Raw genomic sequence first — 24,149 nt, 5'->3', positions numbered from 1 at the left:
AACGCCTCTATCTGCAAAGTCTCAGCGGATGAAAGCGTCAGGCTGATTTGGGCTGGGTTCAGAAGCTAAGCGTGATAACTTGCCATAGTATTGGATGAGAGACCACCAGGCAACCCTTTACAAGAGGCATCGCAGAGGAAGGCAATGGGAACTTCTCTTCCTTTGTATTGCCAAGAAAGCAAGACAGACTTACATTGCAGTAAAGGGACAAAGATGAATTTGACCAATTCTTGAGAAGTGGGTCCATAAAAGGAAGAATTGGGTAGGATTGCCCGAATGGCCCTCCAGAAGCCAGGCATCTCTGATTCTCGGCTGGGAGTGAGCAGTGCTAGGGGAGGGCTGCGGATTTCTCACAACACGTTTTGACACCCGTCCGGAAGCAAAACCCGCAAGCTTAACCTGTGCGAATCCGCCGCTGGAAAGCTGGCTGCCCGGGGAAGCGCGAAAGAGTTAAAGCCATAGAGCTGCGCGTCCCAGAGAGGCCGCCCGAAGGGGCGCCGCTGGCCTCTCCCCTCCCGCCCGAGGAGGACGCGGGTGGCCGGCGAGGCTGCAGCCCGTCCGGAAGGGAGGCGCGTGGCGGGGCGGCCGCGCGAGCGGCGGGTGGGGGCGAGGAGCGGCGGCGGGGGCGAGGAGCGGCGGCGGCGGCGGCGGCGGCGGCGGGGCGCGTGGAAGGAGCGCGCGCGGCTTCCCTGGGGAAGGAGGCGGCGGGGCGGGGGTGGCGGCCGCGAGGCGCTTCTCCCTTGGCTTCCTGCTTCCCTCCCACTCGTGCGCGCAGCTCGCCTTTGCTTTCCAGGTGCATCCCCCGGGAGGAGTCCCCTTCTTGCAAAGCAGACCCCCCCCTTCTCTTTGGCCCGGCCCCGGGATCTCACCCTATCTCCCTGATTACTGTGATTCGCTTGCGCGTTTGGGATGAGAGCGGGATCTTCTCGGCGATTGCCTTGTCCCTTGACCGTTTTCATAGCCTGTTTTTCTTAGTGGCAATCGGAGTGGGAGCAGCCCTGTTGGTTTGTGACTTCAAGAAGCAGTGGAGAGGTGTATAGTGTCATAGAGCTCTCCCCCCCAATTAATTATATAAATTATTCTATCACTATCAAATATATCAGTCTGCTAGAGTGTTATTTAATAGATTTTTTTTTATAATGTTTGACTCTGGGTGCATGACTGTCAGGCAGAATTTTCCATCAGAGGATGATACACAGGTAGAGCTCGCTTAGCAACTGCCTCGTGCAGCGACCAATAACTTTGCGATCAAGGCTCGCATTTAGGACCCTCAGTCACATGATTGCCATGATGATGTTATTGATGATGATGATTTACTCCACTCGTAGGGCCCTCCACCTCACCTAGGCAGCTCAGAATAGGTAAAAACAATGAAAACCAAATTAAAAACCAGTATGCAAACATATGCAAACCATCCATAATCAATTTAAAAACCCAAAATCACGGTCGGCATGGAAGTCACTCCACAGCAGCTCAGCAGAGCTCCCGAAGGGGCTCCCCCTCCCCCCGTTGCCAGGCCCCAGACAGGCTGGCAGAGCCGTGTCTTCAGGGCCTTCCTCCAGGCCGAGGGGCTCCAGGCCAAGGGAGGTCCGGGGGATAATGTCCCGGGCAGCAGCCATTCCAAGTTACGACAGTGGGGGGAAAAAAACCAGCTTTGCGGCCAATTCTCGCATTTACAACCATCATGGCGTCCTGCAGTCACATGATCGCCACTCGTGCCCTTTGCAACCGGCTTGCAACCAGCAGAGTCAGTGGAGAAGCCAGTCGTAAAATCATAACTCGGTGTCAGGTGATTTTCCACTTAGCAATCATGCCACATTGCTTAATGATTGAAGGGGAAGTGATGTTGTAAGTCTATTGTGGTCATGTGATTTTCCCCTTAGCGACCACAGTGCTTAGCGATTGAAATTCCGGTCCCAGTTGTGGTTGCTAAGCAAGCACAACTGGTATATATTTTTCTGTATACAAAGCAATTTAAGTTAGATGTTCGCTTGGAGCTGCCAGCTAAACAAGTGTAGGGTGGAATGAGCAGGCCCTAAACTAAATCACTCATCAAAAGAAAAAAAAGATTTTTATACCCCTTTGAAAGGCCAGATTTGACCAGAGACAAAGGGAGCTGATTCCAGGCTGACAGGGCCTTGTACGTGGAGGCCCTGAACCTGCAGGCCGAACTCTGAGCAGGGCCGGCCCCAAGGAGTGTAGGGAGAGAGAGAGGCCAGGGGACACTGGAGGGGGACTGGGGTGCTTGAAGCACCAGCACCCCTGGCTTCAGCTGGGCTTGGGCTTCTCCCTCCCTCCTTCCTGCCTTTCTTCCAGAAGTTCAAGGTTGAGGACAGAGAATTCCACAACTATAATCTTGTGAGGTAGCTTGGTCTGAGAGAAAGTGGCTGTGTTTGCACCACATGAGAAACCATAAACTATGGTTAACAAACTGATAAAACAAACTGCATTTAGGGACTCCCTCCCACCCTCCCTCCCTCTCTTTTTTCTAACTTGTATTAGGGAGCTGCTCAGCATCACCTAAGAATCCCACAGCAGGGAATTGTCTTTATTCCGGGAGAGAATATTTTGCAAATCTTGAAGAAATAAGGAATATTAAGAGATGCGGAAGTGGGTCTTTTTATTCCTTCTAGATTGCGTTGCCCCCATTAACGTTTCCTTCTTCCTTTCCTTCCCCCTCCTGGAACTGCAGGGAGGAACAGCTATGGAGGAACAGAGGCTTGTGGTACCCAAAGAAGAAGAGGGAACTGAGAGAGGGGAAGGAGAGCCTCTCGTCGTCCAAGTGAGGACCGTTGAGGACTTTCTGGCCGGGGACGGCCCGTCCCACATTAAGTCGGAGGAGGAATCGCACCAACACTGGGACTCTCAGTGGCAGGAGTTCCTGAAAAGGGTGGCAGGGCGTCCCGCACCACCACCTCCCTTGGAGGAAGATGCCAAGGACTTCCAGGACCCCTTGGGGAGAGTCAAGGAAGGTCCCCAGGAGGAGAGTTCCGGAGGGGCCAGAGGGGAGGCTGTGCTCCAAGGAGATCCGAACGTCGGTGGGAAAGCCTGGCTGGGCAGGGAAGAGCTGGATTCCTGCGTGATAGTGAAGGTGGAAGAGGAGGAGGTTGATCTGGAAACACAGTGGCCCCTGCACCTCAGGCAGCTCACCGCCCAGGATGCCTATGAGCACCAGGAGGTATCCAGCCACCAGTGGCTGAAAAAGGGGGAAAGGGGGTGGTGAATATGGGGGCAGTTGCAGAAAGCCATCAAAATTACTAACCTGTGAGGTGTGTTACTAGCCAGCTCTAGTAGCAGTGGTCAGAGTTTGTGTTTCAATTTGGTTGCAAGAGCCCCCCCTTGAAAACAAGGTGATTGGTATAATAGTCCCATAACATAAAACTCTGGGATTCTTTTAAGGAGATTGTGCGGGATTCTATTTGTCTATGGCGGTCAGCCAATTGCCCAAAGGAGAATATTTTGCAGCAGGTGATTCTGGAGTGGATCCAGAGGATTAGAAAGGCAGAGGAGAATGGTAGGGTTTTCAGATGTTCTGTTTTGAGGACTATTCACTGATCAGGAAAAAAAAATAAATAAAGGCAACCTTGGCCTTTGTTATAGAATATAAATTAGTTTAGGTCCTGATTAGGTCAGTTTGTCAGTTGCTTCAGATAATGGATTTACTCCAGGAACCTTTGCAGGGTCAAACCTTTCATCCCTGATACTTGTTTAAAATAAAACTTTATATTTTCAAAGTGCAGTATAGATAAAAGCATGAAAAGATAAAGATTGAAATAAAACTGAAGAAAAAAATCTAAAGCAGTGCAGAAATATATAGAAAATGATAGCAAGAGTGACTTCTGACTTCCTGGAGTAAAGATATACATAAAAAATGCATGAATCTCTTACTCCAATTTAACCATAGTAAACATTATTTCTATAGTCCATTTCAACTTAATAATCAGAATTCCTAACTAAAACATCACTTTTTTCTCCAATAAAAAAAAAACCCAAATACCAGAAAGAAATTTAAGTTATTATCTCTCATCCCTATAATCAATTTAGTTCTCTCTGCCAAATTCATTAAATTTGTCTTATTGTTCCTCTAAGAATTGTTGTTTATTCATTTAGTCGCTTCCGACTCTTCGTGACTTCATGGACCAGCCCACGCCAGAGCTTCCTGTCGGTCGTCAACACCCCCAGCTCCCCCAGGGACGAGTCTGTCACCTCTAGAATATCATCCATCCATCTTGTCCTTGGGCGCCTCTCTTCCTTTTACCCTCCACTCTCCCTAGCACCAGCATCTTCTCCAGGGTGTCCTGTCTTCTCGTTATGTGGCCAACGTATTTCAGTTTTGCCTTTAATATCATTCCCTCAAGTGAGCAGTCTGGCTTTATTTCCTGGAGGATGGACTGGTTTGATCTTCTGGCAGTCCAAGGCACTCTCAGAATTTTCCTCCAACACCACAGTTCCAAAGCATCGATCTTCCTTCTCTCAGCCTTCCTTATGGTCCAGCTCTCACAGCAATATGTTACTCCGGGGAACACCATTGCTTTAACTATGCGGACCTTTGTTGTCAGTGTGATGTCTCTGCTCTTAACTATTTTATCGAGATTTGTCATTGCTCTTCTCCCAAGGATTAAGCGTCTTCTGATTTCCTGACTGCAGTCAGCATCTGCAGTAATCTTTGCACCTAGGAATACAAAGTTTTTCACTGTTTCTACATTTTCTCCCTCTATTTGCCAGTTATCAAGCTGGTTGCCATAATCTTGGTTTTTTTGAGGTTTAGCTGCAAGCCAGCTTTTGCACTTTCTTCTTTCACCTTCATCATAAGGCTCCTCAGTTCCTCTTTGCTTTCAGCCATCAAAGTGATATCATCTGCATATCTGAGATTGTTAATGTTTCTTCCAGCGATTTTAACTCCAGCCTTGGATTCCTCAAGCCCAGCATGTCGCATGATGTGTTCTGCGTACAAGTTGAATAGGTAGGGTGAGAGTATACAGCCCTGCCGTACTCCTTTCCCAGTCTTAAACCAGTCCATTGTTCCGTGGTCTGTTCTTACTGTTGCTACTTGGTTGTTATACAGATTCTTCAGGAGGCATACAAGATGACTTGGTATCCCCATACCACTAAGAACTTGCCACAATTTGTTATGGTCCACACAGTCAAAGGCTTTGGAATAGTCAACAAAACAGAAATAGATGTTTTTCTGAAACTCCCTGGCTTTTTCCATTATCCAGTGGATATTGGCAATTTGGCCCCTAGTTCCTCTGCCTTTTCTAAACCCAGCTTGTACATCTGGCAATTCTCGCTCCATGAATTGCTGAAGTCTACCTTGCAGGATCTTGAGCATTACCTTACTGGCATGTGAAATGAGTGCCACTGTTCGATAGTTTGAACATTCTTTAGTGTTCCCCTTTTTTGGTATGGGGATATAAGTTGATTTTTTCCAATCTGATGGCCATTCTTGTGTTTTCCAAATTTGCTGGCATATAGCATGCATTACCTTGACAGCATAATCTCACAGGATTTTGAACAGTTCAGCTGGGATGCCATCGTCTCCTGCTGCCTTGTTATTAGCAATGCTTCTTAAGGCCCATTCAACCTCACTCTTCAGGATGTCTGGCTCTAGCTCACTGACCACACGGTCAAAGCTATCCCTGATATTGTTATCCTTCCTATACAGGTCTTCTGTATATTCTTGCCACCTTTTCTTGATCTCTTCTTCTTCTGTTAGGTCCTTGCCATCTTTGTTTTTGATCATACCCATTTTGGCCTGGAATTTACCTCCGATGGTTCTAATTTTCTGGAAGAGGTCTCTTGTCCTTCCTATTGTATTGTCTTCTTCCACTTCCGCGCGTTGCTTGTTTAAAAATAATTCCTTATCTCTTCTGGCTAACCTCTGGAATTTTGCATTTAATTGGGCATATCTCCCCCTATCACTGTTGCCTTTTGCTTTCCTTCTTTCTTGGGCTACTTCTAGTGTCTCAGCAGACAGCAATTTTGCCTTCTTGGTGTTCTCTTTCTTTGGGATGTATTTTGTTGCCGCCTCCTGGACAATGTTGCAAACTTCTGTCCATAGTTCTTCCCGGACCTTATCTACTAAGTCCAGTCCCTTAAATCTATTCTTCACCCCCATTGCATATTCCTTAGGAATATTAGTGAGCTCATATCTAGCTGATCTGTGGGTCTTCCCTAATCTCTTTAGTCTGATCCTAAATTGTGCAAGAAGAAGTTCGTGATCGGAACTACAGTCAGCTCCAGGTCTTGTTTTTACCGACTGTATAGATGTCCGCCACCTTTGGCTGCAAAGGATGTAGTCAATCTGATTTCGGTGTTGTCCATCTGGTGAAGTCCATGTATAAAGCCGTCTCTTAGGTTGTTGGAAGAGAGTGTTTGTTATGCAGAGTGAATTGTCTTGGCAAAATTCTATCAGCCTATGTCCTGCTTCGTTTTGTTCTCCCAGGCCATGCTTACCTGTAATTCCAGGTGTCATTTGACTGCCTACCTTAGCATTCCAGTCTCCTGTGATGAAAATAACGTCTCTTTTAGGCGTATTGTCCAGTAGGTGCTGCAGATCCTCATAGAACTGCTCTACTTCAGCTTCTTCAGCATCTGTGGTTGGGGCGTATATTTGGATCACTGTGATGTTAGATGGCTTGCCCTGAATTCGAATTGAGATCATTCTATCGTTTTTTGGATTGTATCCAAGCACTGCTTTCGCCACTTTACTATTAATTATGAAGGCTACTCCATTTCTTCTGTGGTCCTCTTGTCCACAGTAGTAGATCTGGTGGTCATTTGATGTGAAGTGGCCCATTCCAGTCCATTTCAGTTCACTGATGCCCAAAATGTCTATCTTTAATCTTGACATCTCACCAATAACCACATCCAATTTGCCCTGGCTCATAGATCTTACATTCCAGGTTCCAGTGGTGTGTTGATCCTTAGAACATCGGATTCGCTGTTCACCACCAGCACCGTCGGCCGCTAGCCGTCCTTTCGGCTTTGAGCTAGCTGCGTCATCACGTCTGGGGCTAGTTGAGCTCATCCTTTGTTCCTCCCCAGTAGCATTTTGACCATCTTCCGACCGGGGGGTCTCATCTTCCGATGGTATACCGACATATCTCTGGTTGTCCTGATGCATTTAGTTTTCACGGCAAGAATACTGGGATGGGTTGCCATTACCTTCCCCAGGGATCGCATTTAGTCTGACCTCTCTGTCATGACCTTCCTGTCTTGGGTGGCCCTTCACGGTTTAGCTCATGGCATCATTGAGGTGCTCAAGCTCCAGCACCACAACAAGGTAAATATCGTTTGCTGAAGTATCGTCTAAGTATCCTCTAAGAATACTTTCTGCCATTATACTTAAAAAAACTTACAATACAGTCAAATTGTTATTTAAAGCAAAACGTTACAAGGGATAAATTCTATTACACATTCAAGTTAAAAACCTTTAACATTAAAATAAACATTTGTTCCCAGTATTTCTTACCATTCTTAAAAAGACAAAAAAACCCTCACTTTATATATAAAGCTTAGTTGACCTAAACAACATTTCCATTATCAGTAATAATATTATCTAAAGCAAAAAGAACAACCTGGGTATTCATCTTGATCATTATAATCCATACAAACCATAATAATAAGAATTTGTCCCATCCAAAAAAATAAACACGATACTTATAGTTCACTATAAATAACAGAAATAACATACCTTATTACTAATATGTGTTTGTGTGTGTATATAAAAGACTACTTTTATTTAATATCCTTATCATCTAAGTGAGGGTAACATCTTAAAACATTCACCTTAACCATTAAAAGGCCATCCTGACAAACACATTTAAAATTTATCCCACCTCAATAAACCAAAACATTTACATATCTTAGCTTTATACAAAAAAAACTTTCCCCATTTGTTCATCTTTTCTTCTTCCCTTTTTAAAGATCCCAAATTCTCTTCCGGGATCTTCCACCATTTTGGACCAAATTCTTTTTCTTCAAGCTCCAGCAATACAGTCTTGTCCATCTCTCCTTCTAGGTCCATGTCTCTTTTCTTCCTATTTCAACAAGACATTTCCAATTCTTTCTTTGACTCCAAGTCTCTAATCCCCATCTTCATCTTTGAAAAATCCACTTTTATCCTTTGGGAATTTAGCAACACTGTCAGTTTTTTCCAACTGTTGATCCACTTTAATCTCAAAATCTTCTGAGAAATATCTATGCTTCAAATATTGAATAACTTTGAGAAAAAACTCATCAAAAATCTTCCATGTCTCACTATAATAGTCTCTGGCGCCCTCTAGTGACCCAGAAAAATAAACTCCATTCAGAAAAGGAAAGTTACTTTGGAAATAGGAGGAAATTATCCAATCACTGTTGTTTACACAACTAAACCAATCAGCATAGTAGGAGATAATAACAAAAAACTTTCCCACAGGAACATAAGAACAAAAAAGGCAAATTTCAACTATATATACAGATTCATCAAAAAAGAAAAAAAAGGGAAATCTTCAATAATCCATAAAAACTAACTTGCTACTAAAAAAGGCAATAAAACAACAATATCCATTTCTTTTTTTTAAGAAATATATATAAAAGGCAAATTTCCAAGTTACTCGTTTTAAAAAAAATCCCCCCAAATAATGAAAATCTCCAAGAAGTTCAGCTTCTCTTTGCTGTAAAAAGCCTCTCTTAAATAACTAATAGGCACAGAAATAAAGTATCTTAGAAATGGGATGGTTGGATCTAAAGTTCATTTTTCGGCTTCAACACAGTCTTGAACAGGATGGCAACCTGGCCTGCCAGCTGTCCCACTCACAGATTGATCACTGGAACTCTGCTCCATGCCCCCCCCCCAACAAGGAACTGCTGTCCAGAGGACAAATGGGGTAATTTTGAGGATTCCCCTTGGATCTGGAGAATTCTTCAGGCTGCAGGAATCCTGCCTGCACCCAGAAAAAACTGCACCAACAGCTCTACTTCAAAAGGAGCCAGTCAAGCTGCCGTTTTCCCACCGGAAATGTCCCTTTTCTCTCTGCTAATTGTGTTTTCCCCAACATGTGCCTTCCACATGTTTTCATCATCCCAGCCCTGTAGTACATTAAAATGTGCCTGTTTGGGGAAGGCTGAATTTTTAAGAACACCAGCTTGGGAACTCTAGGTTAATATAGAATTATCTGGACCTCTTTCAGTTAGTACTGAGGCCTGGGTATGGGACAGGAACTTTTCGGTCCCTGGCAGGAGCGGGATGGGTGTTGTACATCCATCCTTGCTCTGCTTGACCTCTCAGTGGCTTTCGATTCTATCGACGGTGATATCCTTCTGGATTGGCGCTGGGGATTGGGGGTGGGCGGCACTGTATTGTGCTGGTTCTCCTCCTGTCTCTGCGGTTCAGTCCAGTCGGTGGGGATTGGGGAGGAGACGTCCCACCCTTGGCCCCTACTGTGTGGGGTGCCACAGGGTTCGGGGTTTTCTCCACTTTTTAACATCTACATGAGGCCTCTGGGGTGGGCCTCTTTCGCCATGAGGTGAGGTATCATCAGTATGCTGATGATACCCAATTATCATCTCTGCCCCTGGTGAAATAAGTGGTGCTGTTGATGTCTTATCCCAGTGCCTGGAGGCAGTGGGGGTCTGGATGGGGAACAAGAGGCTTCAGCTGAATCCTGGCAAGACTGAGTGGCTCTGGGTTTTTGGGCCTGCCAATTCTGGGGCTGTGCCGTCTTTGGTGCTGAATGGGGTTGTACTGCTCCAAAGAGACCCAGGGTGCAACTTGGGGGTACTCCTGGACTCTCAACTCCTGCTCAAAGAGCCGGTGGCAGTCATGGCTAGGAGGGCCTTTGCACAGCTTTGTGTTGTGCGCCACTTGCGCCCGTTCCTGGATCAGGAGGTTCTGCTCACGGTCACTCATGCTCTGGTCACCTCCCCTCTGGATTTCTGCAATGCACTGTACATGGGGCTGTCCTTGAAGAGCGTTCAGAAGCTTCAACTGGTGCAAAATGCTGCAGCGTGGGCAGTTGTGTGTGCCCCTAGAGTGGCACGTGTCACACCTCTGCTCCACGAGCTGCATTGGGTGCCAATTTGCTTCCGGGCCCAATTCAAGGTGCTGGTTTGACCTTTAAAGCCCTCCATGGCATGTGGCCAAGTTTTCTGAGGGACCGCCTCTCCCTGATCACATCAGCCTGTCTCATCAGGTCTGGCAGGAAGGGAATGTCACGGGTCCCATCTTTTAAGGAGTTATAATCTGACGGGACTCAGGAAATGAGTCTTTTCTGCCATGGCACCCACCTTGTGGAACATCATCCCCCCTGAGGTGAGATTGGCCCCATCTCTCCTGACTTTCCAGAAGTCCCTTAAAACCTGGTTGTGCCAACAGCCCTACAGTAGATATGACAAGGGAACAATAATTTGATTAGGTGGCTTCATCCAGACCCCTGGAGACTGCCTCCAGGCACTGGGATAAGACATCAACAGCACCACTTACTTCACCAGGGCAGAGATGTTAATTGGGTATCATCAGCGTACTGATGATACCTCACCCCATGGCGACAGAGGCCCACGCCATCTGATGCGCTCCCTTAGGCTTTTATAACATTAATGTTTTGTACTTTTTGAATGTTTTTAAAATGGTTTTTATGGTTGTTTTGTACACTGCCCAGAGTTTTATTATGTGAGATGGGTGGCCACATAAATATCATCAATCCATCAATCCATCAATCCACATAACTGCCCAGAGTCTCTGGGAGAGAGCCAGAATATAAATTATAATTACTGTTATCATCATAATCATTATCACATAGGGTTGGATAGTTTGTGACTGACCATGTTGTCGGAAGCTCACCTTTGTCTTGCAACTTGCATGAAGAAGGGTAATAATATTCAGCCTTATGGTTCATTTGCCTGGACATAGTAAGTTATATGAACACCAGTACACCCTCTCCTCATTTAGCGATGCAATCCTTTCCTTAAATTGGAAGCGAAATGGTCACTAAGCGGACACATGACTGAAAGAGAGGGAGATGCTGCAAAGAGCTCTGGTTGCTGTGCTGCTTCATTCAGACAAAGTTCTGTTGTGCAGCAACACCAGGATTGCTCTCACTCTGGTGTGCGTTGTTGTTCAGGCACAGAAATTTGTCGTAAGTGCACGCATTGATCAGAAAATGATTCCCACCCACCCCCGTTTATTATGGTTGTATTTGTGAAGGTTGCTAGCTGAGGCAGCCGCAAAAGGAAGATTGGCTGTATTATGGCTTGTGAAACCAGGGTTAGGGTTATGTTGTGAGAAGTCAGCCAAAGGTTTGTAAGCAAGGAGGTGATCTTTTGTCTCTGCAGTAAATTGCCCAGAATTGTTCAGTGACTACCACGGTTAGCGACCATTCACAAATACGACAGTAACAAAAAATCAATCTGCGTCCAATGCATGCATTTACGACTTTCGCAGTGTTTTTCTCTCCCTCCGTCACATCTTCTCTATTACAGTTAGTGTTGCGTGTAACCTGCTGTTATTTTCACTTGCTTATTTACTTGTTTACGCGCATTTGTATCCCATACCAAGATGTCTTCAAAGAGAAAGAACCCCAGTTCAGCCGAAGGAAGTAGCAAGAAGCAAAGGAAAGCCATCGATCTCGATTTGAAGATGAAGATCATCAAAGCATACGAGGCCGGGAAGAAGGTGACTAAAATAGCACGAGAAGAAGGCCTGGCCCATTCCACCATCTCCACTATCTTGAAGGATAAGGCAAGAATCAGAGAGGCGATGAAAGGATCAGCAGGAATCAATGCAAGTATAACAAGGCAGCGAAAAGGCCTCATCTACGAAATGGAAAAACTCCTAATACTTTGGATCGAAGATCAGATACAGAAGAGGATGCCGGTCAGCCTTCTTCTCATCCAGGCTAAGGCACGCAGCATTTTCACGATGCTGAAGGAACGAGCAGGTGAGGAGTGCACCGAAACGTTTACTGCCAGCCGTGGCTGGTTTATGCGGTTTCAGCAACGATTCCATTACCAGAAAACACACACGTCCGGGGAAGCTAAAAGTGCTGACGAGGCAGTTACCAAACGTTTTCTGGACGAACTTGATGATACCATAGCAGAAGGGAACTATTTGCCCGAACACATATTCAATGTGGAGGAAACTGGGTTGTACTGGAAAAGAATGCCGGAGCAGACCTACATACACAAAGAGGCCCAAGCAACGCCTGGACGTAAAGCGTTGAAGGATAGAGTAAGCTTACTATTGGGCGGAAATGTCGCCGGATTGAAGCTGAAGCCATTTCTGATCCACAAATCAGATCACCCCTCTGTGCTCCAAAACATAAGCAAGGACACCCTGCCCGTTTATTACCGATCCAATTGGAAGGCCTGGATGACACTAGTCCTGTTCGAGGATTGGTTTACGAATTGCTTCATTCCCCAAGTAATGGAATATTGCTGGGAAAAGGGAATTCCTTTTAAAATTCTGCTGCTCCTGGACAACGCACCGGGACATCCCCCACATCTCGACAGCCTCCACCCCGATGTGAAGGTTGTTTATCTACCCAAAAACAGCAGCCCTCTCCTACAGCCGATGGACCAGGGGGCCATCTCGGCATTCAAGGCGTACTATTTGCATGCAACGTTTGCCAAAGCCGTAGCCGCAACGCAGGATGATGGGGTAACGTTGCGCGAGTTTTGGGAAGGCTACAATATCCTCCATTGTATTGAAAACATCGCCGCAGCGTGGCAGGAGGTTAGTGTGAAATGCATGCAAGGGATTTGGACCAAGTGTTTAAAACGTTTTGCTGCTCGTGTAAATAATTTTGAAGGATTGGACCAAAATGAACATTTGGATGAAATAAATACGAAAATTCTGACACTCACGAAATCCCTCGATTTGGAGGTTGATGCTGAAGATGTGAAAAATTTGATAGCCTACACTGAGGGAGAGCTTTCAAATGAAGATTTAATTGAACTGAAAGAAGAATTGGAAGCACAGATGGTTGAGGAAGAAGAAGAAGAAAAAGAGAAAGAAAAAGAAAAAGAGAAAGAAAAAATAGTAGAAAAGCAACTTGTAGAAGTTGAGCCCAAAACATTCAGTGTGAAAAGATTGGCTGGTGTTTTTGCGGGTGTTAACAAAATTTTATCAGAATTAGAAAGTATGGATCCAAATGTAGAACGTTTTAGAAAGGTACATTGGGAAATGCGTGAAATCTTGAAGTGTTACCGTGAAATATATGAAGGAAAAAAGAAAAAAATCATGGAAACCAAGCAGAGTGGGTTCTATAAGAAAGTTACTCCTTCCCCAGCTCCGCTTCCCCCCCTATTGCCCTCCCCATCCACAGGAGTAGAACTCCCCGACGATCCCCAGCCATCAACCAGCTATGCCAGCGTATCCGACGTTTCTGAAAACACAGAAAAAAATGAACCTTTCGATGGATTTATATCCAATTTGATGTTTACAGGTACTGTAATTATAAAATCTGATTTTGTACAGGTGGTCCTCATTTAGCAACTGCCTCATTTAGTAACTGGAGTTAAGTGGTGATAAAAAAGTAACTTTATGACCAATCCTCCCATTTACCACTTTGCAGGTCTGTAAAGGAAAGGAAATTTAAAGTACAGGTACTCTGCTTCAAATCTTACTTCAGCTTTCCTTTGCTTTACAGACTTGCGAAGATCGTAAATGCAAGGATTGAAAGTTATTTTTTATGCACCATTGTAACTGCAGTTGGTCGCTAAAGGAGGCAGTTGCTAAACAAGGACTGCCTGTAAGATCATAAGCACATTCGTGGTTTCACTTAGTGACTGCTTAACTTCATGACCTAGTTCCGGGCCCAATTGCAGTCTTAGTTACTATGGCAATTGAGACCAGAATTTCCACTGCTAAACAATGCAGTCATAAAGTGTGATGTCATGTGACCACATCGCTTAGCAATGGCAACCCTGGCAGTCCCGGTTGCCGTTGTAAGACAGAGATCGCGTGGGTCATTAAGAGAGGAGCTCATATGACTGGAGTCCCAGGAAAGCAGACCAGCAGATGAGAACTGCAGGCCAGTGGGTGAGTGCCTGACGCGGGCCCTACTGAGCATATGTAGGCCAGCTGGAGCTGCTGTGGAGCATGGGCAGGCAGGTCGTGTGCTACGGAGTACGAGATCCCTATGATCTTTTACTCTATAGCATGGCTCCTGAGGAGAAAAAGCAGGAGAAACGGGAATGACTTGCAACCTTCCCTGCTGGCTTCCCCATTGACTTTGCTTGTGGGAAGCTGGCGTGGAAGGTCACAAGTGGCAATCGTGTGACTGTGGCTCCATGCGACGTCATACTCCTGGGTTGTGATCAGGTGACTGCCAGGACACAGCAACATCTGGAACTGCGAGGATGCCCGTAAGTCCCCCTTGTTCAGTGCCATCGTAACTTTGAACGGTCGCTGAATGAGTGGTCATCACCCAAGGTCTACCTGTAAACCGACTTTTCATACACCGAGTTTCCATTTAACCTTTTTGTTTCTGTTTAGGTTACTTGTAAAAAAAAATCTGCATACTGTTAAACCAAAGCTTTAAAAAAAGTTCTTTGTTTTAAATGGTCAAGAGGACATTGAAAGATTTAAAAGGGAATAAATTATTACAGTGTATTTTTTAATGGCAAAAATAGGTTGGGATTAAAGAGCTCTTTGAAGTAGAATGTACAAAATGTCATCAAAAATGTCCAGGAAGAATAACAGAAATTGAGTATGGAAGGCTGAAGTAGCGTCACAAGCACAGTCACGGTCACGCCTGGGCTACCACGATTCTCACCCAGCGACCAATTCACTTAACGACCTGGTTCTTGGAACGGGACGAGGAGTGGGTGTAATCAGCCATGCAGAAAAGGTTTATAGGAGGCAGCTGCCCAGGATTTGCTCCTTGCGATTCCTAGAGCCAGGAGACGTTTCAGTTGGGATGATGTTATCCTGGTGGGAATTGCAGAATTCCCTTTTTCTAACCGGCACCTCTGGTGGAGTCGGGAAGAGTCTTTTGGTCGTTATGCTTCGTTGCTGGAGCCAGTGGTCTGCTGTACCTCTCTGCCCGTTCATCCACATCTCAGTTCAGAATTGCGGCCCAGAAGAATCTCGAGCTGCCAGCCATCTGGATGTAGATGCCTGAAGCTGCTTCCTTTCCTTTGCCGTGTTAGGTGTGGAGGAAATAAAGTCTCTTAATCAGGGCCGTGCAAATTGTACCTAATCCAATTCTGACTTATCCTGTGATTTGATTTGGGAATTCAAGCTTCTGAATTGGCTCAGGAAAAGAGTTGAACCAACTTTCCTTTTTCTTTTTTTCAGGGACCCCAAACCCTGAAGAATACAATGCTAAAATCTCCCAAATTGGAGGAAGAGGCCTTGGATATTGTGAAGATGCAACTTCCCCTGGAGATAAAGCAAAAAAATGATGGGGAGGCCCTCTCACTAGGTAAGGAAGCAAAATGTCAATAATTTCAAGTGTTTCTGGGGTGCTTTGAGCCAAGATGGTTCTCTGCTTCCATTTTGATACCCAGAGAAGTGCCAGCATCTTGCAGAACGAGCTGATTGTGCAGTCCTTCATGTCTGATGGTCCACCAAGCCAAATGCCATTTTCTGGGGAAGGAGATGGTCCCAGTTTCCATCACAGCATCTTTGGGGTTCACAGAATCTTTGGCTGAAAGGAGTAGGTTGCAGAGGATGGGGAAGACTTGACTGCTATAAAACCTAGAGACCTGCTGCCAGTTGCGCGTGTAATATTGGGCTAGCTCTCCCCTATGTTCCCAACATGTCAGGTGGACCCATAACTTGATGGACTGATTATGCACCATGAAGTCAATGTTGACTATTAGCAACCACATAGATAGATTTCCTCCATGACGAGATCCCTAACTTTGTGCTACAGATGATAGAATCCTACATTGGGGGGGGCCAGCAAATCCAGACTCAGGGTGGGAATCCAAATTCAGCCATCGCCAGCACAGGTATCTAGTTTCTGCCTGGCCAGGAGGAAGGGGAGCCTACCACCTTTCTGGACCATTGCTTTATCTGTCCACTTGAGAGACTGATTGGGAATTTCCAGTGGGATTTGATGGGAAAGGGTTTTTCTCTCTGCCTGAACATTTATAATGATGTCGCCAAGCAAAGTCAATATAAGGCTTAATGGAGCAAATTTCAAACCCTTGCCACAACTCCAAAAACCCAAAAGAATCCCCCCATATACATCCCATTCTATCCTAGCTGCATTTTATGGAATATGGAGTGCGTTCAAACAGATACCTTTCTAACAGGGTTTTAAGCTTTGAAGGAACACCGGAAACGACAGGGTGTTGAAGGGGAAACGAAGGACGTTTTGCAAGGATCAATACATATGATTCCCCTCCTTTCAGCATATATTAAGGGCTGTTGTCTAATAGAGGGCAAAGGCACATTGGTTGAATTCACACCTTGTTCTATTGGTTCTTTGGAGAAGTAGACTTCCGTCTGAAGGATTCTGGGAACTGAAGTGTGGACATCTAGGGAAGGCTGAGCTAAGGTGTAAGATTTGTTTGGGTTAGAACGTTGTGTGGATCCAGCAACGATGGCTTGTAAAATGTTAGTTAGTGAGCCCATTAGTTTAAACACTAATTTACTTAAAAGAAATGAAATATTTTTAGTAAATCATTGCCTTAGTGATATGTGAACTCTGTTGCCCTGGAAGAGAGTCTTCTTGATGATGAGGTCCTCCCAAACTGGAGCCTTCTGGTAGATGCTGGACAGCCATCCAATGAGGATGCCTGAATTTGGGATTTCCTAGGTCAAACGGGAGGGAGAAGACTAGGTGCTTGAGGAGACCCTGCAACCCTTGAATTCATACAAGGAATTGTTTGAAATGGAATTTATTGTTGGGGGCAACGTGACGTAAATGTTTTTCTGTTTCTCTCAGAATATGACGGATATGGGCCAACCCATAAGGAGAAGACCTTCCAGGTGGGAAGATCTGAAGAATCAGACGTTTGCAAGAGTCCATTGGAAGGAGTCAGAAGTTCTTTTTTCTGGGTTTCTGGGATTAAAGAAAAACAAATCCACAAGGAGAACAAAGGCACTCAGGAAAGAAAGCTAGCAAAGCTTTCCTGCCCGAAGAAGGTGATCAAAATAAATCCGCTTTTCAGTGTGGCAAAAAGTCCGGAATTAAGAGCAGCCAGAGATGGTGTCCAACCCCCAGTGTTCCAAATACTTCACATGTGCAAGTAAAGGATCAACCCCATAAGTATATACACAGTGAGAAAATCAACCGCAAATCCCCCATTATTCTACAGGGGGGCGCTCCCTCAGCAAGAAAAACGTACATTTGCTCAGACTGTGGGAAGAGTTTTGGTTGGAAAAGAAACCTCGTGAAGCACAAGAGGAGCCACACAAGACAGAAGCCGCAGAAAAACTGCAGCAAATGCTTTAATGCAAAATCCACTCTGATTAAACACAAGAGGTCCCATACAGGAGGGAAGCCGTACGAGTGCACCGAATGTGGAAAAGCTTTTGGGGAAAGGGGATTCTGGTCAAGCACCTGAAGATCCACATGGGGGAAAAGCCACATAAATGCTCCGATTGTGGCCAAAGCTTCACTGGGCGAGATGCCCTCATCAAACAGGAGAGGACCCACACAGGAGAGAAGCTGTACGAATGCTCTGAGTGTGGGAAAAGCGTCATTGAAAGAGGTGCCCTCGTCAAACACGAGGACCCGCATAAGAGAGAAGCTGTAGGAATGCTCCAAGTGCAGGAAAAGCTTTCAGACCAGTTCCCAGTTGAAAGCGCACAAGAGGACGCACACAGGCGAGAAGCCGTATCAGTGCTTGGACTGCAGGCAGACCTTCAGCTCGTCTTCCACGCGAGGGCCCACACGGGAGAGGCCGTACGGCTGCCCTGCCTTTGGGAAGAGCTTCGTTTCTAGCTCACACCTCCAAAAACATGCTGTAGTACACACGGATGGGAAGCTGCACAAGTGATCCAACCGTGAGAAAAGCTTTAGTAAAAAAATTCCAACTTGGTGGTCCATGAGCAGATTCATACTGGACAGAAACCATACGGATGTTCAGTGTGTGCAATAAGATTCTGTAGTTCCTCCATGGTTCAAAAGCACATGAAAACCCATCCAGGAGGGACATCCTAGTGGACAGGGTTAGTGTCAGGGTCTAAGATGCAGTCTCGCAGCTGAGAGTCAAACATAACGAGCGTTGGTGGCTTTTAGAACTATTGACACATTAAAGTGTTCTCAAGAAACGCTCGTTCCACGTTGAAGCTTTTGCTCAATCCCTGGAATCACAGGCAGGTTAGAAATGACCCTTTTGTGAAATCTTGGTAGTTGCTGTGAGCCGGGATGGGCAGAACTGAAGAGATTGGCTGATCAATATCTGTAAAGAATGCTGCTCTGTGCCATGTGGTGCCTGGCTGAAAATATTTGGCCTCCGTAGAAGTTTCAGGAGAGGAGCTTCAGCCTGAAACAGTAAAATCGATTCAGGGAATATTTGGGTGGCAAAAAGGGGACTTTCCTAGAAATGCCCTCATGGGCCACACCCATTCTTCACCCTCCAAATTTTATCAAGGCCTGCTGCTACACATAGGTTAAAGAATTAATCCTGTGATTAAAATAACACCCAGAGTCGTTCAGAGTCAGGTGGCATTCAAACTTAAAAATAATACCTTTATTTGCTGATGTTTTATGTTTATTTTGAAAGAGCTTTATTAAATTTTTTCAACATACAGATAAAAACTAAAAAAGGATGAAACAAAATTTCTACAAAGAAAAAAAAACTAAAAAGTGTGGAAGTACAAACAAAACGGGGGAGATGGGCAATATAAATTTAATAAAATAAATAAATAAATAAAAACTTATACAGTGACTTCTGACTTTCTACAGCAAAGATATACATAAATCTTTATCAATCTCTTTTTGTAGTTTATTCCTTTAGTCGCTTCCGACTCTTCGTGACTTCATGGACCACCCCACGCCAGAGCCTCCTGTCGGTCGTCAACACCCCCAGCTCCCTCAGGGACGAGTCCGTCACCTCTAGAATATCATCCATCCACCTTGCCCTTGGTCGGCCCCTCTTCCTTTTGCCCTCCACTCTCCCCAGCATCAGCATCTTTTCCAGGCTGTCCTGTCTTCTCATTATGTGGCCTTTGTTGTCAGTATGATGTCTCTGCTCTTAACTATTTTATCAAGATTTCTCATTGCTCTTCTCCCAAGGATTAAGCGTCTTCTGATTTCCTGACTGCAGTCAGCATCTGCAGTAATCTTTGCACCTAGAAATAGAAAGTCTTTCACTGCTTCTACATTTTCTCCCTCTATTTGCCAGTTATCAATCAAGCTGGTTGCCATAATCTTGGTTTTTTTGAGGTTTAGCTGCAAGCCAGCTTTTGCACTTTCTTCTTTCACCTTCATCATAAGGCTCCTCAGTTCCTCTTCGCTTTCAGCCATCAAAGTGGTATCATCTGCATATCTGAGATTGTTAATGTTTCTTCCAGCGATTTTAACTCCAGCCTTGGATTCCTCAAGCCCAGCACGTCGCATGATGTGTTCTGCGTACAAGTTGAATCGGTAGGGTGAGAGTATACAGCCCTGCCATACTCCTTTCCCAATCTTAAACCAGTCCGTTCCGTGGTCTGTTCTTACTGTTGCTACTTGGTCGTTATACAGATTCTTCAGGAGGCAGACAAGATGACTTGGTATCCCCATACCACTAAGAACTTGCCACAATTTGTTATGGTCCACACAGTCAAAGGCTTTAGAATAGTCAACAAAACAGAAATAGATGTTTTTCTGAAACTCCCTGGCTTTTTCCATTATCCATTGGATATTGGCAATTTGGTCCCTAGTTCCTCTGCCTTTTCTAAACACAGCTTGTACATCTGGCAATTCTCGCTCCATGAACTGCTGAAGTCTACCTTGCAGGATCTTGAGCATTACCTTACTGGCATGTGAAATGAGTGCCACTGTTCGATAGTTTGAACATTCTTTAGTGTTCCGCTTTTTTGGTATGGGGATATAAGTTGATTTTTTCCAATCTGATGGCCATTCTTGTGTTTTCCAAATTTGCTGGCATATAGCATGCATTACCTTGACAGCATCATCTTGCAAGATTTTCAACAGTTCAGCTGGGATGCCGTCATCTCCTGCTGCCTTGTTATTAGCAATGCTTCTTAAGGCCTCACTCTTCAGGATGTCTGGCTCTAGCTCACTGACCACACCGTCAAAGCTATCCCCGATATTGTTATCCTTCCTATACAGGTCTTCTGTATATTTTTGCCACCTTTTCTTGATCTCTTCTTCTTCTGTTAGGTCCTTGCCATCTTTGTTTTTGATCATACCCATTTTGGCCTGGAATTTACCTCCAATGGTTCTAATTTTCTGGAAGAGGTCTCTTGTCCTTCCTATTCTATTGTCTTCTTCCACTTCTGCGCATTGCTTGTTTAAAAATAATTCCTTATCTCTTCTGGCTAACCTCTGGAATTTTGCATTTAATTGGGCATATCTCCCCCTATCACTGTTGCCTTTTGCTTTCCTTCTTTCTTGGGCTATTTCCAGTGTCTCAGCAGACAGCCATTTTGCCTTCTTGGTTTTCTCTTTCTTTGGGATGTATTTTGTTGCCGCCTCCTGAACAATGCTGCGAACTTCTGTCCGTAGTTCTTCTGGGACCCTATCTACTAAGTCCAGTCCCTTAAATCTATTCTTCACCCCCACTGCATATTCCTTAGGAATATTAGTGAGCTCATATCTAGCTGATCTGTGGGTCTTCCCTAATCTCTTTAGACTGATCCTAAATTGTGCAAGAAGAAGTTCGTGATCGGAACTACAGTCAGCTCCAGGTCTTGTTTTTACCGACTGTATAGATGTCCACCACCTTTGGCTGCAAAGGATGTAGTCAATCTGATTTCAGTGTTATCCATCTGGTGAAGTCCATGTATAAAGCCGTCTCTTAGGTTGTTGGAAGAGAGTGTTTGTTATGCAGAGTGAGTTGTCTTGGCAAAATTCTATCAGCCTATGTCCTGCTTCGTTTTGTTCTCCCAGGCCATGCTTACCTGTAATTCCAGGTGTCATTTGACTGCCCACCTTAGCATTCCAGTCTCCCGTGATGAAAATAACATCTCTTTTAGGCGTGTTGTCCAGTAGGTGCTGCAGATCCTCATAGAACTGCTCTACTTCAGCTTCTTCAGCATCTGTGGTTGGGGCGTATATTTGGATCACTGTGATGTTAGATGGCTTGCCCTGAATTCGAATTGAGATCATTCTGTCGTTTTTTGGGTTGTATCCAAGCACTGCTTTAGCCACTTGACTATTAATTATGAAGGCTGCTCCATTTCTTCTGTGGTCCTCTTGTCCACAGTAGTAGATCTGGTGGTCATTTGATGTGAAGTGGCCCATTCCAGTCCATTTCAGTTCACTGACGCCCAAAATGTCTATCTTTAATCTTGACATCTCACCAATAACCACATCCAATTTGCCCTGGCTCATAGATCTTACATTCCAGGTTCCAATGGTGTGTTGATCCTTAGAACATCGGATTCGCCGTTCACCACCAGCACCGTCGGCCGCTAGCCGTCCTTTCGGCTTTGAGCTAGCTGCGTCATCACGCCTGGGGCTAGTTGAGCTCATCCTCTGTTCCTCCCCAGTAGCATTTTGACCATCTTCCGACCGGGGGGTCTCATCTTCCGATGGTATACCGACATATCTCTGGTTGTACTGATCCATTTAGTTTTCATGGCAAGAATACTGGGGTGGGTTGCCATTACCTTCCCCAGGGATCGCATTTAGTCTGACCTCTCTGTCATGACCTTCCCGTCTTGGGTGGCCCTTCACGGTTTAGCTCATGGCATCATTGAGGTGCTCAAGCTCCAGCACCACGGCAAGGTAACGATCCTTTGCTGAAGATCAATCTCTTACTCCAATTTAAATTATAGTAAATATTGCTTCTATAAAACATTTCAGTTCTCAATTCAGCATTCCCTTCTAAAACAAATTTTCCCTCCCAGTTAAAGAACATGTGAAGCCCCTTCAAACATAATTTTTCACCTATTAAACTAACAAATATCCTTCTTCACTGTAATTTACTCCTATCTGCCTTGAAAAATCCAAATATTCTTCAAAAACGTTCCAGTCTTTGAAGCCTAATTCTCTTTTTGGGTCTTGGTACGATGACATCACAGCCTTTCTCATCCCTCTTTATGAACTTTAAATCTCCACAACTCAGTTTTCTTCCTTTCACTTTTTGAGTCCATTCTCATCTTCTTTGGGGAAGCCGCTTTATACTTAGGATAATTTTCCATCTTGTCAGCGCCTCTCAATGGTTGGGACAATTTGGACTCCACCAAGTTCTGAGACATGTCCAGAACTTCAGTGACTTCAAGGTAAAAATCTTTTAAAATTGCCTTAATTTCCTCCCTATCCACACCCGGATATGCAAAAATCAGCACTAGGATTAACACCAGATGAATACACCCTAATCAAGGAACTATCAACTCAGTCAACCAACCCAGCAGCAGACAACAGCCCCATCAAGGAACTCCCAAGGAGAGAGCAACACCCCCACCAACACAGGCAGGGCAAGCCACGGTGTATAAACAGAGAGCAAGGCCCACTCCCTCTTTGCACTGAAGATGGTGCCTAGTCTGGCCATGAAGCGTCTGCAAGAAAACAAGGCTCGGAGAGCACCAAGGACTCCACAGTTCAACCCTGAGCTACAAATAGTCACTTTGATTGGTACCCTCTAGTGCCTCAGGAAAGTAAAGCCCACTAGGTCTTTAACTGGAAAGTTCCTCAGCTCCTTATCTTCAAAGTAGCCAATCAGGGAGATAGAAAGTAATAACAAAGCGGGTTCCCACTGGAAAGTAAAAGCAAATAGGTGTATATTTTCTGGAAAAAACAGCCTACAGTTATCATTTACAATAATTCTTATGGATGCATTGCTAATTTGGACAGCCCCCTCCGCCCATCACTTTAAAGCAGTTTAGGTCTATTATCTAGTTGTAATTGCCTCTTTCTGATACAGTAGTAAAAGGTAACAATAAAACCAGAAACTAAAAACACCCTCCCCCGCTTTAAATATATATTTATATTTATATATTTATATTTATATTAGTTGTTGTTCAGTTGTTAGGTCATGTCTGACTCTTTGTGACCCCATGGACCATAGCATGCCAGGTCTTCCTGTCCTCTGCTGTCTCCCAGAGTTTACTCAGATTCATACTCACTGCATCGGTGATGCTATCTAACCATCTCATCCTCTGCCATCCCCTTCTCCTTTCACCTTCAGTCTTTCCTAGCATCAGGGTCTTTTCCATTGAATCCTCTCTTCGCATTAGGTGGCCAGAGTATTTGAGCTTCAGCTTCAGTATGTGTCCTTCCAATGAACAGTCAGGGCTGATTTCCTGTAGGGTTGACTGATTTGACCTCCTTGCAGTCCAAGGGACTCTCCAGAGTCTTCTCCAGCACCACAGTTGGAAAGCAATTCCTCAGCGCCCGGCCTTCCTTATGGTCCAACTCTCACAGCCATACATCACTACTGGGAAAATCATAGCTTTGGTTATACGGACCTTTGTTGGCAAGATGATGTCTCTGCTTTTCAATATTCTGTCTAGGTTTGCCATAGCTTTCCTCCCAAGGAGTAAGCAACTTTTAATTTCATGGCTGCAGTCACCGTCTGCGGTGATTGTGGAACCCAAGAAAATAGGATCTTTCACTGGTTCCTTTTCTTCCCCTTCTATTTGCCAGGAAGTGATGGGGCCAGATGCCATGATCTTAGTTTTTTTAATGTTGAGTTTCAAGCCAGCTTTTGCACTCTCCTCTTTCACCCTCATCAAGAGGCTCTTTAGTTCCTCTTCACTTTCTGCCATTAGGGTGGTATTGTATGCATATCTGAGGTTGTTGAGATATATACTCTACGTGTGTATCTGTGTGTGTGTGTGTACAGCCAAATCATTTTTAAAGATATATTAAAAAACCAAAATATATATATAAAAAAAGCCAAATCACCAAATTAATAAATTCCAAAAATAATTAAAGTCACCAAGAGATTCTGCATTCCTTTGCTGTAAAAAGCCTCTCTGGAAAAAAATAATAATAAAAAATTAGTGTTATAGAAATGGGGTGGGCAGCTTTAGAGTCCGTTTTCGGCTTCAGCCTGGCTTGGGAAAAGATGACAGTCCCGCCTCCCAGCTG

At 44.8% G+C, this 24,149-nt stretch overlaps 1 protein-coding gene across 1 annotated transcript; it reads left to right on the top strand.

Moving 5' to 3' along the window:
* Positions 1-899: 899 nt before the first annotated feature.
* On the top strand, positions 900-16,931 carry LOC134492064 (tigger transposable element-derived protein 1-like). Its single transcript, XM_063296185.1, has 5 exons — positions 900-1,004; positions 2,693-3,178; positions 11,540-13,427; positions 15,284-15,410; positions 16,884-16,931. Exons 2-4 carry the CDS (start codon positions 2,705-2,707, stop codon positions 15,388-15,390), a joined length of 2,469 nt encoding a protein of 822 aa, XP_063152255.1. The 5' UTR covers positions 900-1,004; positions 2,693-2,704; the 3' UTR covers positions 15,391-15,410; positions 16,884-16,931.
* The last annotated feature ends 7,218 nt before the right edge of the window (positions 16,932-24,149 follow it).

This window comes from Candoia aspera, chromosome 2 (assembly GCF_035149785.1).
Source record: "Candoia aspera isolate rCanAsp1 chromosome 2, rCanAsp1.hap2, whole genome shotgun sequence".
NCBI classification, from domain to species: domain Eukaryota; kingdom Metazoa; phylum Chordata; class Lepidosauria; order Squamata; family Boidae; genus Candoia; species Candoia aspera.
The sequence above is the reverse complement of the archived record's forward strand: the minus strand, read 5'-3'. Positions and strand labels throughout refer to the sequence as shown.